Source organism: Pseudorca crassidens, chromosome 12, assembly GCF_039906515.1.
Source record: "Pseudorca crassidens isolate mPseCra1 chromosome 12, mPseCra1.hap1, whole genome shotgun sequence".
NCBI classification, from domain to species: Eukaryota; Metazoa; Chordata; class Mammalia; order Artiodactyla; family Delphinidae; genus Pseudorca; species Pseudorca crassidens.
Window position 1 is genome coordinate 63054997 of NC_090307.1, and position 14878 is coordinate 63069874.

At 46.9% G+C, this 14878-nt stretch overlaps 1 protein-coding gene across 1 annotated transcript in view; it reads right to left on the minus strand.

Annotated features, from left to right (window-relative positions):
* PIEZO2 (piezo type mechanosensitive ion channel component 2) overlaps nucleotides 1-14878 on the minus strand; it is a 148754-nt gene that overhangs the window by 8237 nt on the left and 125639 nt on the right. The window contains exons 37-42 of the mRNA XM_067699726.1: nucleotides 14341-14523; nucleotides 11106-11358; nucleotides 10009-10141; nucleotides 8774-8921; nucleotides 8468-8682; nucleotides 2167-2325 (exon numbers count right to left, since the gene is read on the minus strand). Coding sequence (XP_067555827.1) covers nucleotides 2167-2325; nucleotides 8468-8682; nucleotides 8774-8921; nucleotides 10009-10141; nucleotides 11106-11358; nucleotides 14341-14523 — 1091 coding nt within the window. The remainder of the gene's footprint in view (nucleotides 1-2166; nucleotides 2326-8467; nucleotides 8683-8773; nucleotides 8922-10008; nucleotides 10142-11105; nucleotides 11359-14340; nucleotides 14524-14878) is intronic.

Genomic DNA, 14878 nt, shown 5'->3' on the forward strand with positions numbered 1-14878 from the left:
AATACCTTTTTGAAAAAGGTCTTTTTCATTCTTAAGATTAATTTTTTTCTTTTTTTTTTTTTTGCTAATGGTCTTAACAAACTGGAATTCCCTTTTCAAATAAGTTTGAAGGGTCTTCAGTTTCTTTCATTAAAGTCATGGTTTTCATGGTACAAATCTTTCACTTCTTTGGCTACATTTATCTTTGGCTAAATTTAACATACAACTGATTTCTATATGTTGATTTTATATCCTGCAACTTCACTGAATGAAAATGTTGATTAGTTCCAACAGGTTTTGAGTGAGTCTTTAGGATTTTCTCTATATAAAGATCATATGGGGGGAGGGATAAATTAGGAGGTTGGAATTAACATCTACGCACTACTATATATAAAACAGCTAACCAACAAGGACCTACTGTATAGCACAGGGAACCATACTCAGTATTTTGTAATAACCTATAAGGTTATGTGTGTATGTGTGTGTGTGTGTGTGTGTATACCAGAATCACTTTGCTGTACAGCAGAAAGTAACACGACATTGTAAATCAACGATACTTCAGTTAAAAAAAATTTTTAAAAAGGTCATATCATCTGCAAACACAATTTTACTTTTTTATTTTTTCAAGTTGCTGATTTTGTTTTTTTTCTTTTCTCATTTTTTTCTTCTTATTTTGGTGCCCTTCTTTCACTCAACATTTTTTGTTTTTTAAATTTTATTTTATATTGGAGTATAGCTGATTTACAATGTTGTGTTAGTTTCAGGTGTACAGCAAAGTGATTCAGTTATACATATACATGTATATATTCTTTTTCAAATTCCTTTCCCATTTAGGTTGTTAAAGAATATTGAGCAGAGTTCCCTGTGCTATACAGTAGGTTCTTGTTTGTTATCCATTTTAAATATAGCAGTGTGTACATTTCAATCCCAAACTCCCTAACTATCCCTTCCCCACTGGTAACCATAAGTTCATTCTTTAAGTCTGTGAGTCTGTTTCTGTTTTGTAAATAAGTTCATTTTAAACATTTGCTTCTGCTATGAGAATCTGCTGGTCGTAGGATTATTGAATTATGGGGGCTTTGCTGTCGAATGAGCTAGGGAAGGTTATACTCTTGGTCGGGGAAAGATGAGGAGAGGTGAGAAAAGTCATCAGGCATGGCCACGTCATCGGGGGCACAGCAGGGCCCACGGCTGGGGGACCTACTAGGTGACTGAGGCTATCGAGACCCTGGCTCAGTCCCTTGTATTTCAGCTGGAAGTGGGATGGCCTGGGCTCCTCTGGGGTCTGGGTTTGGTCCTTGTTTCTTGACCGACACAGAGCTCCTTCCAGGCTGGGGCTCATCCCAGACCCTCCCAGCAGCTTGGGTTGCCACCCGGATTTCTCCCCTGAGCTCCTCAGCTTTGAAGGGAGTGCTATTCCACCCCCTTGAAGACGTGTCAGGCCCCCTCCCCACACGGGGCAGCATGCAGGGAAACTCTGACATGCGTGGTGGTTCTCAACATCCGAGCACACTCAACACTCCTCCATGACTGAGTCCCCAGTCCCCAAGTCTGGTGCTCCAGGGGCCAGCAATGCTCCAGGGGCCAGCAGTGCCCCAGCAGCCTGACCCTTCACCCTGTGGTATAATCTCCATGGGAACCGGGAGGGGATGCTCACACTGAAACCCTCACACAGAAGAACGAACATGTCCGTGTGAGTGTTAATAACTTCCTACCAGGAACAGGCAAGTCGCGTGGCATTCAGGTTGACATTAGGTGACATTAGTGGAATCAATGCCCCTCCCATGGATGGCTTGTTGCACAAGCAAAATTCCAGAGGCATTTTGGAACACTCCAGATTCCAAATATTCTGTTGCACTGTGCCCAGAATATATTAATACTTAGGATCATGGACCCCAATTTTTCATCCTGAAATATTATCAGTGTAATTATACACGATACAGAAATAGAAAACGAACCCACGCGGCTGACTTTAGAGCAGCCTCCTGGCCAGGTGGGTGGAACCACACACAGAAAGGCGTTTCAAGGGCCACACATGCTCTCCTGTCAAACACTGTAGGAGCCCTGCAGGGACCCACATGCTGAGGTCACCAGCTTCTTCTCCACTCCCTCCCAGGGAGGGGACACAATGCCGTCCCGCGGCCAGCCCCGCTCTGTGAGTGGCTGTGACAGCACAGAGCGTCTCACCCTTGAAACAAGAAGAGATTGACGTAGTTGTAGCTCTTGGTGAGGAAGTTTCCGAGGACCCGCGTTGGGTAGCCGCAGCGGATCTGGTAGGCGGACAACCCGAAATACACGCATTTCACGAAGTACCAAAGCTGGGCGACCAGGTTCTGGCTGAATTTCCTGAGATGTGAAAACACAGAAAAGTGGAGGATGGAATACTCTTCTGGAACAAAAGGACACCAGTTTAGCATAAATTTAAAAAAGCCTAATTGCCCATCTGGCACTTAAAGACAGTTCAGTAAATTCTCTCTACATAGTGGATCTCTTCAAAAGGCAAGAGGTGGGGTCAGAAAATCTAATGATTAAAAAAAATTGCTCTGAATGTGCCCCCAATTTATTAGAGCATTATTCAGTTGTTTCAGCCATAATTAAAATAAATGACTGTTAAGTGGATTTACTAGTAAACATTTTCTCAGGACTTTGATGGTGCCGCTATCATGGTCCAGATTGAAGCTCAACAAAGAAAAAACCAAAATGTGGTTTTTACTTGACAAGATGTATAATTTGGAAGATGTAGGAGAAAGAATTCTGACAAATGAACCCCCATTTTTTTTCTTTTGCTATACGTACATAAGACAGGTCAGGGATTAATACATTTTTGACACCTGGATTTTGGTTCCAGTTCTGTTTGCTATGGAGTTTGTTCCTCAAGCCATCATTTTTCTAAACATCAATGTCTATATGAAAAGTTTCCCTTGCTCTAAAAATCCATGACTCTCTGATCTACTAACTTGCCTTTTTCTAATGACATCCTCAGAGCTAGAGATGGTAGTTCCTTCTCCTGGTGGACAGTTAATGAAGAGGCCCATAGTGTTGAACAGTTCATGAATGCTAGCGTAAGTCTGAGCAAAAACTTAGTGGAACTAAATTTCACACTGGAAAAAAAATTAGAACACATTTTCAAAGAATGATGACCTATAGGATCATTTTTAACTTTGGATAAACGCGGCATCCTGTGAGTCTTAAACATGACTAGTACAAATTTTTAAAAATGAATCCGACTTTCAACTCAGTAAGACTTAAGTATAATCTTCCCTGTGTTTAAAATTAAGAGCGATACTTTAAGTTTTTTAGACAAAGCAGTGTATTACTCTTTACGTTGTATCCTGGATTTGTCTTATTAATTTTCAATTTTGTTATCAGAAGAAAACATGTACTATTTTTTCATTGAGAACAGCTATTCTTTAGTTGACAAGATCTAAGAACAAGCCAGGAGCATGTGGGCCTATGTGTCTGGGGGCCTAGAGGCCTCCACGTGGATGTCAGCAGCTAAAGATCTCAGAAATGTTGCTTTTGAGTGTCTCTGCTGTGGAGAAACCCAGCCTCGGTATTTCAGGACCTAATGAATTACTTTAACTGCATTTGACCATGGTGGGCGCTTGACAAGTTACCAGTAAGGTATCAGATACTTTACGGAGAGCCCCCATCAACTATCCAGTTCCTCGTCTTTCTAGGAACTGTCCATATTGGTAGAACTTTAGGAAATCACATTTTTTTAAATCTCTCCAGGAAAATGCCCTTTGATTTTACAGATACTTGATATAAAAACTACATGGGAAAGAATTCTTCTACATTTATCAAAATTATAATCAAAGACTTAAAACTGTGTTGCCTTCTATTCTTTATAAAAGGTCCAACCCCTGTTTTACCTACTAAAAAAAATTCCCTTTCTATGATGTTAAAGTGGGTCAACTTGGAATAAGTACTAGTTAACCTACAGATCCTGAAGCAATCACGTTAACCGTAATTAGGGACACTGAGGTTGTCCTGTACTGGGAAGCGTTTGTCTGTGGCGTCTCTGCATGGTTTATTCCCGGAGGCTGGAGTCACGCCCTCCCCGTCTCCCTCGGCACCTACCGTGCAGAGCTGTGTAGACTGTAGGGAACCCTTGGATATCTGTGGGCTATATGGTGTGATGCACACAGAAAAAGCCATTTATCAGATAAATTATTCAAGATATCCGAGCTTCCTTGTCCTCAATGTTATGACCGGTAGCCCTAATTTTCTTCTGTAGGGCTTAAAAGACTCCTAATCTATTTCTCCCCTTACGCTTTCCTTGTCTGGAAAGGATTTAGACAATATGACTATTAATCAATGGTTTCTCTTTAAACAATGAATGAAATTTTCAGTAAATTTGAAGGAAGAAAAATGAATTTTGGAGGTTAAAGAGTAGCAGCAGGGCTTCCCTGGTGGTGCAGTGGTTGAGAGTCCGCCTGCCGATGCAGGGGACACGGGTTCGTGCCCCGGTCCGGGAAGATCCCACGTGCCGCGGAGCGGCCGGGCCCGTGAGCCATGGCCGCTGAGCCTGCGCGTCCGGAGCCTGTGCTCCACAACGGGAGAGGCCACAGCAGTGAGAGGCCCGCGTACCGCAAAAAAAAAAAAAAAAAAAAAAAAAAGTAGCAGCACAGTTTGAAATGTCAAGAAATTATGTTGTCACTGACATGCCGGCAGTGATGCCAGAGACTCACTAATCCTAATATATCTTGAATGAAAGATCCAAAACCAAAGACAGATTAGTCTGTCGCACTAGGGATGGCCATTAGGTGAGACCCAAAGGTGAGATCCCAGGAGAAGAAAGGACCTGTGTGGCCATAGTTTGGTGACTCTCACAGTGTCGGGAGCCTGGGAGCCCCGTGTGTGAAAGGCCGTGAAAGGCCGACAGGTCCTTGCTTTACTCACGTGGGTGTCACAGCCCTTTTCTCCTGGTCTGCTGCCCTGGACCTACGAGGTGCTCGATAAACGTGAACTTGAACTGAATATGCACGATTTGTAAGACACGCCAGAGAAGCTCTCATTCATTCGGTCCTTATAGCAGATGTTTCAGCCGTGTTTGGTTGGCAGGCGTTGTCGCTAGGCCGTTGACCTCCTCAAAAGCCTGGCAGGACAGCGTGGTCGCCAGAAGAATGCCCCCAGCCCCCACCCAAAGACATGCACGTCCTAGTCTCCAGAACCTGGGAACGTGTGACCTCCCATGGCAAAGAGGACTTGACAGACGTGTTAAGGTCGGGGACCTGGAGAGGCGGAGCAACCGGGGCTGTCCAGGTGGCCTCAGTCAGTGAGTCCTTAGCGGGAGAGAGCCTTGCTCAGCCATGGGTGGAGGGAGACGTGGCAGGGGAACAGAGGCTGGGTTTGAAGATGGAGGAGGAGAGGTGCAGAGCATGGGCATCTCTAGAAGCTGGGCGGGAGGGGGATGCTCCCCTGGAGCCCCCAGAAAGAACCACAGCCCTGCCCACACACATGAATCAGTCCAGTGAGACCTGGGTCTGCCCCCTGACCTGCAGAACTGCAAGACGACACACCTGCATTGCTTTAAACTCTAACTTTGTAGTGATTTGTTACGGCAGCAACAGGACACCAACACAAGCAGAAATAACCAAACCATTTGCCGATTTGACCTAAAAGGACTAAAATGCTAAAAGGACTCTCAGTGGCTTCACTGTTGCAGTATTTCTGGGAGCTCTGGTCTCTGCTGGACCCCCTGTCAGGACATGGCAAAGATTTAGGCTCAAGGGCTCTGGAACTCTCTCTTGGGACTGGCTGGAATAATCAAATCCTTTTCACACTGCAAAGTGAAATAATAGGTTGTGTTACCTAAAAAAAAAAAAATCTTCCTGGAAGCAAGTACGGGATGCTTCCCATGGAGGCAGGAGTGCAATATACAGTAGGTGCAGTATACGGTAGGTGCAGTATACAGTAGGTATATATACCCTAGGTGCAGTATACAGTAGCTGCAGCACACAGTAGGGCCAAGAGCCCTGGGGTTGGGGGTTGGTCCCTCCAGTAATTGGCTGAGTGACTCTGGGGAGGTCACACTTCCATATGGGCTCACCTGTCTTCATCTGGAAAATTAGACAGTAGGTCTAGAAAGCTTTTTAAGGTCTTTTCTTCTCTGAAATTAAGAATTTCAATGAGAGCTGCTGGAGCATGCCTCCTTGATGCTTTTAAAAATCAGACAAATTACCAAAATTCACCATCCAGCTATCCTGGGTGTTAAATTTGGCCTATTTCTCTGCTTTGAGATATAGCTATAATTAAATATTTACAGAGAAAATTGTACTTATTCTATTTTAAAGACTAACAAATAAGGGACTTCCCTGGTGGCGTAGTGGTTAAGAATCCGCCTGCCAATGCTGGGGACACGGGTTCTAGCCCTGGTCTGGGAAGATCCCACAAGCCACAGAGCAACTAATCCCGTGTGCCACAACTACAGAGCCCATGTGCCACAACTACGGAAGCCCACGCACCTAGAGCCCATGATCCACAACAAGAGAAGCCACCGCAATGAGAAGCCCGCGCACCGCAACGAAGTCGCCCCCGCTCGCTGCAACTAGAAAAGGCCTACGCGTAGCAACGAAGACCCAACGCAGCCATAAATAAATTTAAAAAAAAAAACTCTTTAAAAAAAATAAGATTCACAATGTTCTCATGACCAAATTCTAATATGTTTACAAACGGCTTGCCCTATTCTGAATTATCTTTACCATGTGAGCTACATTTCCTCCCCTAGTTTGCGGCGTGGAATGGAAGGCTTACGGAGCTATTGGGTATCTTCTGAGTAACAACCCTTTATATAGTTAGTTCTACTTTAGACTCAGGAAAGATGATCCTAATTCCAATTTTCCTTTTAAAATATTTTCATTGCCACCATTTATTATCACAAAGCAATGACTCCCTAGACTGAGGTCAGAAAGTCAGCCTGAATGTTCAGGTGGGGGCAGACGTCAGTCTAGCCACTGGTAGAAGAGACTTGGTTTCCTCGTGGAGAATTACATTTGAGTCGGTTTCTGAACAGCATTAGGAAAATCCATTTTCATTACTTGTTACTCCAGAAACGGTGCTCACCAGCTTGACGGACAGGTTATTCCTAAGGCTTGGCTGTGAATGACTCATGAGGTCTGATAAAGAGATCAAACTGATGGTACACATGAAGCCCTTTTCATGACATGTTCTTAAAAAGGTCACTCCTCTCATGTTATATGGACAGTTCCCTGCTCCCCTTCTGCAGACCCTTTGCTTTCATCGTCTACCAGAGCCGATACCAGGCACACCTCCTTTTACCGCGCTTCACAGATACTGTGATTTTTACAAATGGAAAGTTTGTGGCCACCCTGCGTCCAGCAAGTCTGTCAGCACCATTTTTCCAACAGCATTTGCTCCCTTCGTGTCTCTGTGTCACAATTAGGTAATTGTTGCAATAGTTCAGGCTTTTTCATTACGATTGTATTTGTTGTGGTGACCTGTGGTCAGTGATCTTTGATGTTACTACTATAACTCACTGAACGCCCAGGTGATGGGTAGCATTTTTTAGCAATAAAGTATTTTTAGATTAAGGTATAAACATTGTGTTTTTAATACATAATGCTATTGTACACTTAATAGACTACAGTTTGGTGTAAACGTAACTTTTATAGGCATTGGGAAACCAGAAAATTCCTGCCACCTGATTTGTTGTGGTGGTCAGAACCGAACCCGCCGTATCCCCAAGGTCTGCCTGCATTTCCTGTTGATAGGGGTCTCCCTGGTTTTTCTTTCCTGGACTGACTCACTCATCTGCTCATGCGTGAAGCACCAACTTGGCCCCAGCACCGTTCTGGGTGGAGGCGTGCCCTCTGGTCTGAGATCTGACCTTGGGGAGGGGAGCCCTGCCAGGGGAGAGGAGAGGCTGTCAGGAGGCACCGAGGAGGGTCAGCATGGCCAGAGCTGGGGGCTCAAGGGACAGACGGCCTCCAGCCCCCTCCTGGGACAGCGCCAGCCCTTCCCTACCCAAGTCCTCGGCCTCCAAGGCCCCTTCACAGCAATAGCTGTATTAACTGCAGCAGCGGCGGCATGGGGGCTGCTGTGTTTACCCCTCAGAAGGACCCAGGGAGGCAGACCCCTCGTCACCTGCACCCCTTTCTCTACCAGTTGAACAGACTCCGTTCTTTTCATCCACTTCTCATGTGACACACTTTTGCGTCCTCTCATCCCCTTACGCTGTTAACACCGCACTCCAGTCCGTCTCTCTATCTGCTCAGGTCACAGCACGAGGACCCCAGGTGTGCGCTGACCGCTCAGCCCGTCCCCTCCCTAGCTGAGAGCACTAGGTCTGCGAATGCGTATAAAACGCAGTGATGACGTTTCTGAGGAATCAGCTCACGCCCTGGCTTCACACTGAGTTTAGCATTGATTAAACCCCCTGACTTTCCCTTCTCCTACGGGCCGATCCTTATGAAAATGTCTGCGTGAAAGCGGCCCGCACGGCTCTAGCTTCCGAAGGCCTTACCTCTCAGTCACCCCAGGCAAGATGAAGAACATCCAGAAGTGAATCCCAAACACCAGGATGACCTGGAAGATGACCTTCCCCAGCACCGTCTTCCTGAGGTACAGTGCCCGGTCCACCACCATGGTGCCGAACTGAATGAGGACCATCACCAAGAAGGGCCCCGGGACCTGGTCCTCCGACAGCGAGGAGGTGATGTCGGCCGCGGCTGAATGTTTCTGGGGGGGAGACCACAGGTTCAGGCCCGGTGGCACCCACGGGACAGCAGCGCTAGTCCCTGGTGTGCAGTGGCCTTGGTCCCCGACCTACCCCAAAGGCCCAGAAGCCAAAGACGATGATGACGAAGTCGACGGTGTCTGCCAGGAACATGAGCACGTACACGTCGGTCACGGCGCTGTAGTCGGGGTGGATGAGGTCGTAGAAGAACTGTCTGATGGGCACGTAGAGCTGCAGGGTCCTGCCAGACAGACACCCGGAGGGGGGATGCAGGAGCCACTGGATACAGTGATCAGAGCATTCCATCCTCTGCTTCCCTCCTCCCACCAGCTCTCAGCCCCTGCCCCCGACCTCAGGACAGTCTGCTGGGGGAAGGGGGCTCCTGCCCCAACAGAGACTGTGCACTAGTTCATGGCCGACGGGACCACAGACCTCTTCTCTCCTTGAAGCATAATGGAGCGGTAGCCCCAGAAATGAGGGGCCGGTTTATCCCCTGATTCGATTACTCTCCACCTGTGAGGCCCTGATCCTGCTACCCAGCCCTCTGCGCTTCTGTAAAAGGTGTGATAAGTAATGAGGCGGGAGGCCTGGGCTGCGGTGAGAGCAAACGGGGCCTGTGGTCCTGCCTGAGACCCAGGAAATGCCACGCAGCCCCTGCTCCTCCCGTTTCCGACCCCGTGTGTCCCCCGGGTCCCGGGCAGCGCCCTGGGCTTTGGAGCTCGCCTCGCTCCATCCTTCATGGCCCTGTGCCCTGGCCCTGGCTTGTCTGCCCAGCCCCTGTCCCCCCATCTTCACTGTGCTCTGGGTTCCACCTTCAGTTCAAGGCCACGTTCAGGTGAGCAGCGGCCTCGGTCTCAGAGCCCAGACTCAGGGCCAGCCCTGTTGCACCTCCCCCGTTTCCACTCCTGTCTCTGCATCCCTGTCACCTGGGGGAGGGGCCTGTGAACTCAGCTGGTGAACTTGGGCGGCAGGACAGACCAACCACTTCCCGCGTGCACCTCGGTTTCCCTCTATGGGGTAAGTGTATCTCTAAGAACCTTCCAGCTTTGACTTCATTCCCTCTCTGTCTGGTTGGACTCTTTCATATGCCTGGAAATACACACGGTGAGCCCGTGTTCAAATAGAAAAAGTCTGTTTAGAAATGCAGTGGATGTAAAAATAAATCATCCTTATTGGAAAGTGATTTTTAAAAGCAGTATCACGATGGGCTATTTCGTTCTGCCTGAAGCAGATGATGTTTGTGGTGGGACAAGTCACTTCACTCGTCACCTCTGGCTGATGTGGAGTGACACCAGCTCCCCAGCCCCAAGGCGTTCTCACGCACTCACTTCTTTATGGTAAACGCTTTTGCTTTGATTAAGTGTTCTCGAAGCTTCTCCACATAAAGTTCCCGTCTGCTTTTTTGCTTGCCGCTCACAACACTGCTTCCTTTCTGGCTGCTGTTTCGGGTGCTTGTGCTGCCTGAAAGTAAAAAGAAACCGAGATGCACCGTGAGTTGCAGGTTTGTCGACGTAAATATTGCAGAAGCCCCGCCGCCCCCAGGACAGAGGATGGTCTGAAGCTGTTTAGAAGGTGAGACACACAGATGCCCGTAAGAACAGAGGCGGAGAACTTGGAATCTGCAGCCTCAACTCTGCTTCCATAGCCAAAGGCATCCGTGGGTTTTCACACCCACTGCTGGCTCTTTCCTTGGCCGCGGTGGGACCTCTGTCCCAGGAGGAAGTAGACCGTAGAACAGTTTTTATCGTGCTCTGTGGGGTCCCAGGTTTTTGTTGCGGGTTTTCTAGATTGGGTCCAGGACCCATGCCTTTTTTCAGGTCCAAATGTCTGTAACTGTAAAACAAATAGGAGACGACCTGCCAGTGCTTGCCTGAAAAATGTCTTCTGCTGATGAATACAGAGTGTCTGGAAGGCTTCAGACAGAAGCACTACCAACACAAAAGCCCACTTACCCCAAGAGGGGCAACTGGAACGCATATGTACTTTCCTACTACTGGCTGTTGAGTAAGAAATTAATAACTAGCTTAGGAAATAACTAAGAAGGTTTGGCTAAAAGTTCCCATTGATTAAAATGTATTTTCAAAATAAATCGTGATGTATACTCAGCAGAATCTCTGGATATGATTTATAACTACCCTGTATCCAACATCCACTAGGTACGAGGCGGCGTGCTGGCCACTTTTCTCCACGACCTGGAATCCTCGTCCCGGGGACGACTCAGACAGACACCCTGGACAGTGATGTGATCGCCCCGGGCCACACAAACAGCTCAGCCCAGACTCGGAATTCCGTCTGTCTGGTTGCAAAGTACATTCTTTTCACATCACAATATCTGTCTCCTCGACAGCACCCAAAAAACTCCCCTGCCCCGGACCCACTGGAACCAGGGAAATGGTTCAGCCTGGGGACACCGTGTGACAGATACCTCTCTTGGACCTATTGGAGGAAAAGCTGGAGTCCTGGGACGTCTGGGAGCCGCTGCTGGAGCGCTTCCTCCTGATGGCGGCCGGCTGCTCGGGGAAGGTCACGTGCACCGACTCCACGGACGCGGCCAGGTTGATGGACTTCAGGGAGTCGGAGGAACCCCTCCTACCGTGGCTGAGGGACAGCGCGTCGTCCGAGCCCACCTCGTCAGAGCCACTGTCTGCGATGTCATCTTCGTCCCACAGGCCGTGGCACTGAGAAGGCAAGGAAGGGACAGCTCAGCCCGCCGTTCCGGGGAGGGGGCTGGGATTCTGCCCTATGACATCCCAGCCACCAGAGCGTCCCTCAGGATAAACGTAAAACAGGGCGACTGTAGCTGACAACACTGTTGTACAGCGGAAACTGGCTAGGAGAGTGCAACTTAAATGCTGTCACCAAACAGACAGAGAGGCAGGTGAGGAGGTGTTGGATGCACTAATTAACCAGAGGGAGAGAGCCTTTGCTCCATGTATACGTTTATCGAATCACTGCATGTACACCTTGAATACCTTACAATTTCATTTGTCAATTATACGTCAATAAAACTTTGTCAATTATACATCCATTATACGTCAATAAAACTGAAATTTAAAAAAAGATTAGAAACCCAAAGCAGTGCAAAGGATTCTAAGAAAGAGCATCATCTATAATTTTCCAACGGTCCCAGCAGAGTGGAGGCGGTGGGCATAGACCATAGCATTTGGCTCTTCAGTGGAGATGCAGACAGATGATGGGGTGGAGGTCAAACAGAATCAACGCAGCTGGTTCCCTGAGCGGAAGTGCTTTCCAGCACACACTGCTGTGCTCACAGCGTGCACCGGCAGTACCGAGCTGAAGTGACCATGGGTGAACTGATCCCCGCCCCGTGCTCACCAAATATCTGTACTGGAATTACGGTGCTGCTCCTCCCCCAGCCTGCACCACAAGACCTGAATCCTGGGATCACCTGGGATCACCACGGCTGACCCAGGAACAGACCTGCAAATCCTCTACTCCAACAATGCCGGCCCACGTGTGAGAGTCTGTGACGCATCCTGCAGAGCCTGGTTTTTGCTTCAAGGAAGTGGGATAAAGGGGGCCGGTAAGGACAGGAGGGAGGATTGCAGAAGAGAGGGCTGAGGAAGCAGGACTTTCCTGGAATGAGATGCTACGTGGACCACAAGTCGCCCTGGTGTTGACCTTGGACGAAGTTGCCCAGTGAGCTGTCCGCCCCCTGAGCGCCCTGGCTGCCAGGCTAGCATTTATCCCCAGGACCCCGTCCAGTCCTCCGTCTGACTCTGTAGAGAATAAGAGCTCCAGGCCCATTTGCCAAACCAACTCGGAGAACGATCCGTTCATCCAAAGACAGAGTCACGTAATTTACAGATTTTTCTTAAATATTTATGTATAGATATATATTTCTTAAACACATTCAATGAATGTATTCTTGTAACAGACATTTTAGATGCTCGTAATGGGATTTTTCAGTTTATACTGATTTCTTTCAAATCATTTTGAAAGTGGCTTTGTCTTTTGTTAACATTTTATTAACGTATTTGGATTCTTTCACTGCTTTCTCAGTAGCATATTTATTTAGGTTTGTTAATTCTTCCAATTATTTATAAAATTATAGTTATTCATAGAAATAGGATAATTTTAACTACTTTTGAAATTTGCACATAGTTTTTAATTGTTTGGATTTCAAAGCAGCATTGTTAAAAGGTTGAAAAAAATGATTTTTTCAAAAGCTGTAGGATAGTTTTGTCTTTTTATGAAAGGATTTATCATTACAAAAAGCATTTTTCATACCATTAGCCAAAATTTCAGCATTACAGTACCTCAAATATATTCACTGTATATAAGACATTTTCAAAGAAGAAATCAGAGTAAGTGTACCAATATGAAACACCAAAATTTCATTTATTGTGTGCTTTAAATATAAAATGATAGCTGTTAAACCATCTGAATGTTGATGAAAAAGTAATAAAAGTATCTAAAGTTTTATAATTTTCTTAAAATGACACGCAAAAGGATTCAGAATTTGCAAGAGAAACTGGAAGCGGCCAAAATTATACTAAATGCTGAAATTTAAAACTTTAATTTCTAGAACTAAAAAGATAAGGTTAAACATCTATTAATATGTTCGTCAAGAATTAGTAAATTGGCTACATTCAGGTAATTACCATATTCATCAGAAGAACTGGAAAAATTAAGCAAATTTTATTTTGGCTAATGGGTGCCTGTGGATAAATACCTTTGCAAACTCACCACACCCCAATGACTCAGGTAAGCCACCCCCCGCCAAGTGAAGGGTTAGGGACTTGCAGTTTGCAAGGTGACAAAAGGCAGAGTAAAGGTCTTGGTCATGGTACACCAATGAAAGCCTGTTTGAAACAGCCCACTGAATAGGACAGAAGTTGAACATACTGTTACATGTACGTGTGCGTGTGTGTGTGTGTACGCATTAACTGAGGCCAAGCTTGTTCTCAAAAGGAACGAATAAAGATACTACTTGATAAAATGAATTTAAAATACGTTATACGAGACAAGGTTAAAATAAGAGAAGGAAAGTAAGACTGTGACCACAGGCACATCAATATCTAATTTTTAGAGTTGAGTGGCATATTACAAGTTTAGCTTATAATTCACAGTGTGTGAGAAGAGAAAGCCCCACAGACTCTCAGTGGGATGACAGGAGTTACTGATCCCGAGAAGGTCACTCTGTAGACAGGTCTTCCCAGAGCAACGAGGGAATGGCTTTCTCAGCCTGTGCTCTCTGGGAGCACAGCCCTGGGCTTCCCAGGCCCATCACGTAGATGGTCTCTCACTAAAGCCGGTGGTTTCACGACAAGAAACTACAAGAGAAGCAATGCTACTAGAAGGGGGCGGGCCGAGGTCAGGATGGAGAGGAGACCCCAAACTGCAGCTCCCTGATGATCTGCCGTGGATCAGGAGGTAAGAACTGCTCACCGTTCGGGTGTTGGGTTAATTAGGCTGTGTTCAACCCAGGGTAGAGACGGGAAAATTTCCCCTTGATTTATTACAAACTCCATTATTGAGCACACAGTGTTGGAGAAAATGAATGAAATGAACACAACTGTCTGTTAACAAGGAAAAAAAGAGCACACACACAGACCCCACCCCATGGACCCTCGGCCCCATGCGATCGCAATGCTCGGGTTCTCGGGAATCTTTCAGGGGCTGTGAACGGGCAGTACCTTCAGGATGGACCGGTGGAAGAAGAGGGCCAGCAGCTGGATGAGGTCGTAGAGAACGTAGCCCTCCTTCTTCTCCACCCCGATGATATTGGGTGGGTGGTAAGGCTTGTCTTTGTTCAATTCCACATTCTTGTTCCAGGGAAAGAACCCAAACTGGAAGAAATACTTGACCACAATTGCCACCTGCACACAGATGATAGAAATTTTTAAAAAACGAGTCCTTTTAAGAATAGTTCTATAGGAGAAACAGTGACACAAAAAAATTAAGGGGAAAAAGTCTCAGTTTTGTTGCTGGGAATGCACACACCATGTGGAATAACAAATTCTCATTCTCAGACTCTGACTTTAGGACAAGCGCAGAATCTCACCTCCAGGGCCTTTTTTTCTGCGGTACGCGGGCCTCTCACTGCTGTGGCCTCTCCCATTGCGGAGCACAGGCTCAGCGGCCATGGCTCACGGGCCCAGCCGCTCCGCGGTATGTGGGATCTTCCCGGACCGGGGCACGAACCTGTGTCCCCTGCAACGGCAGGCGGACTCT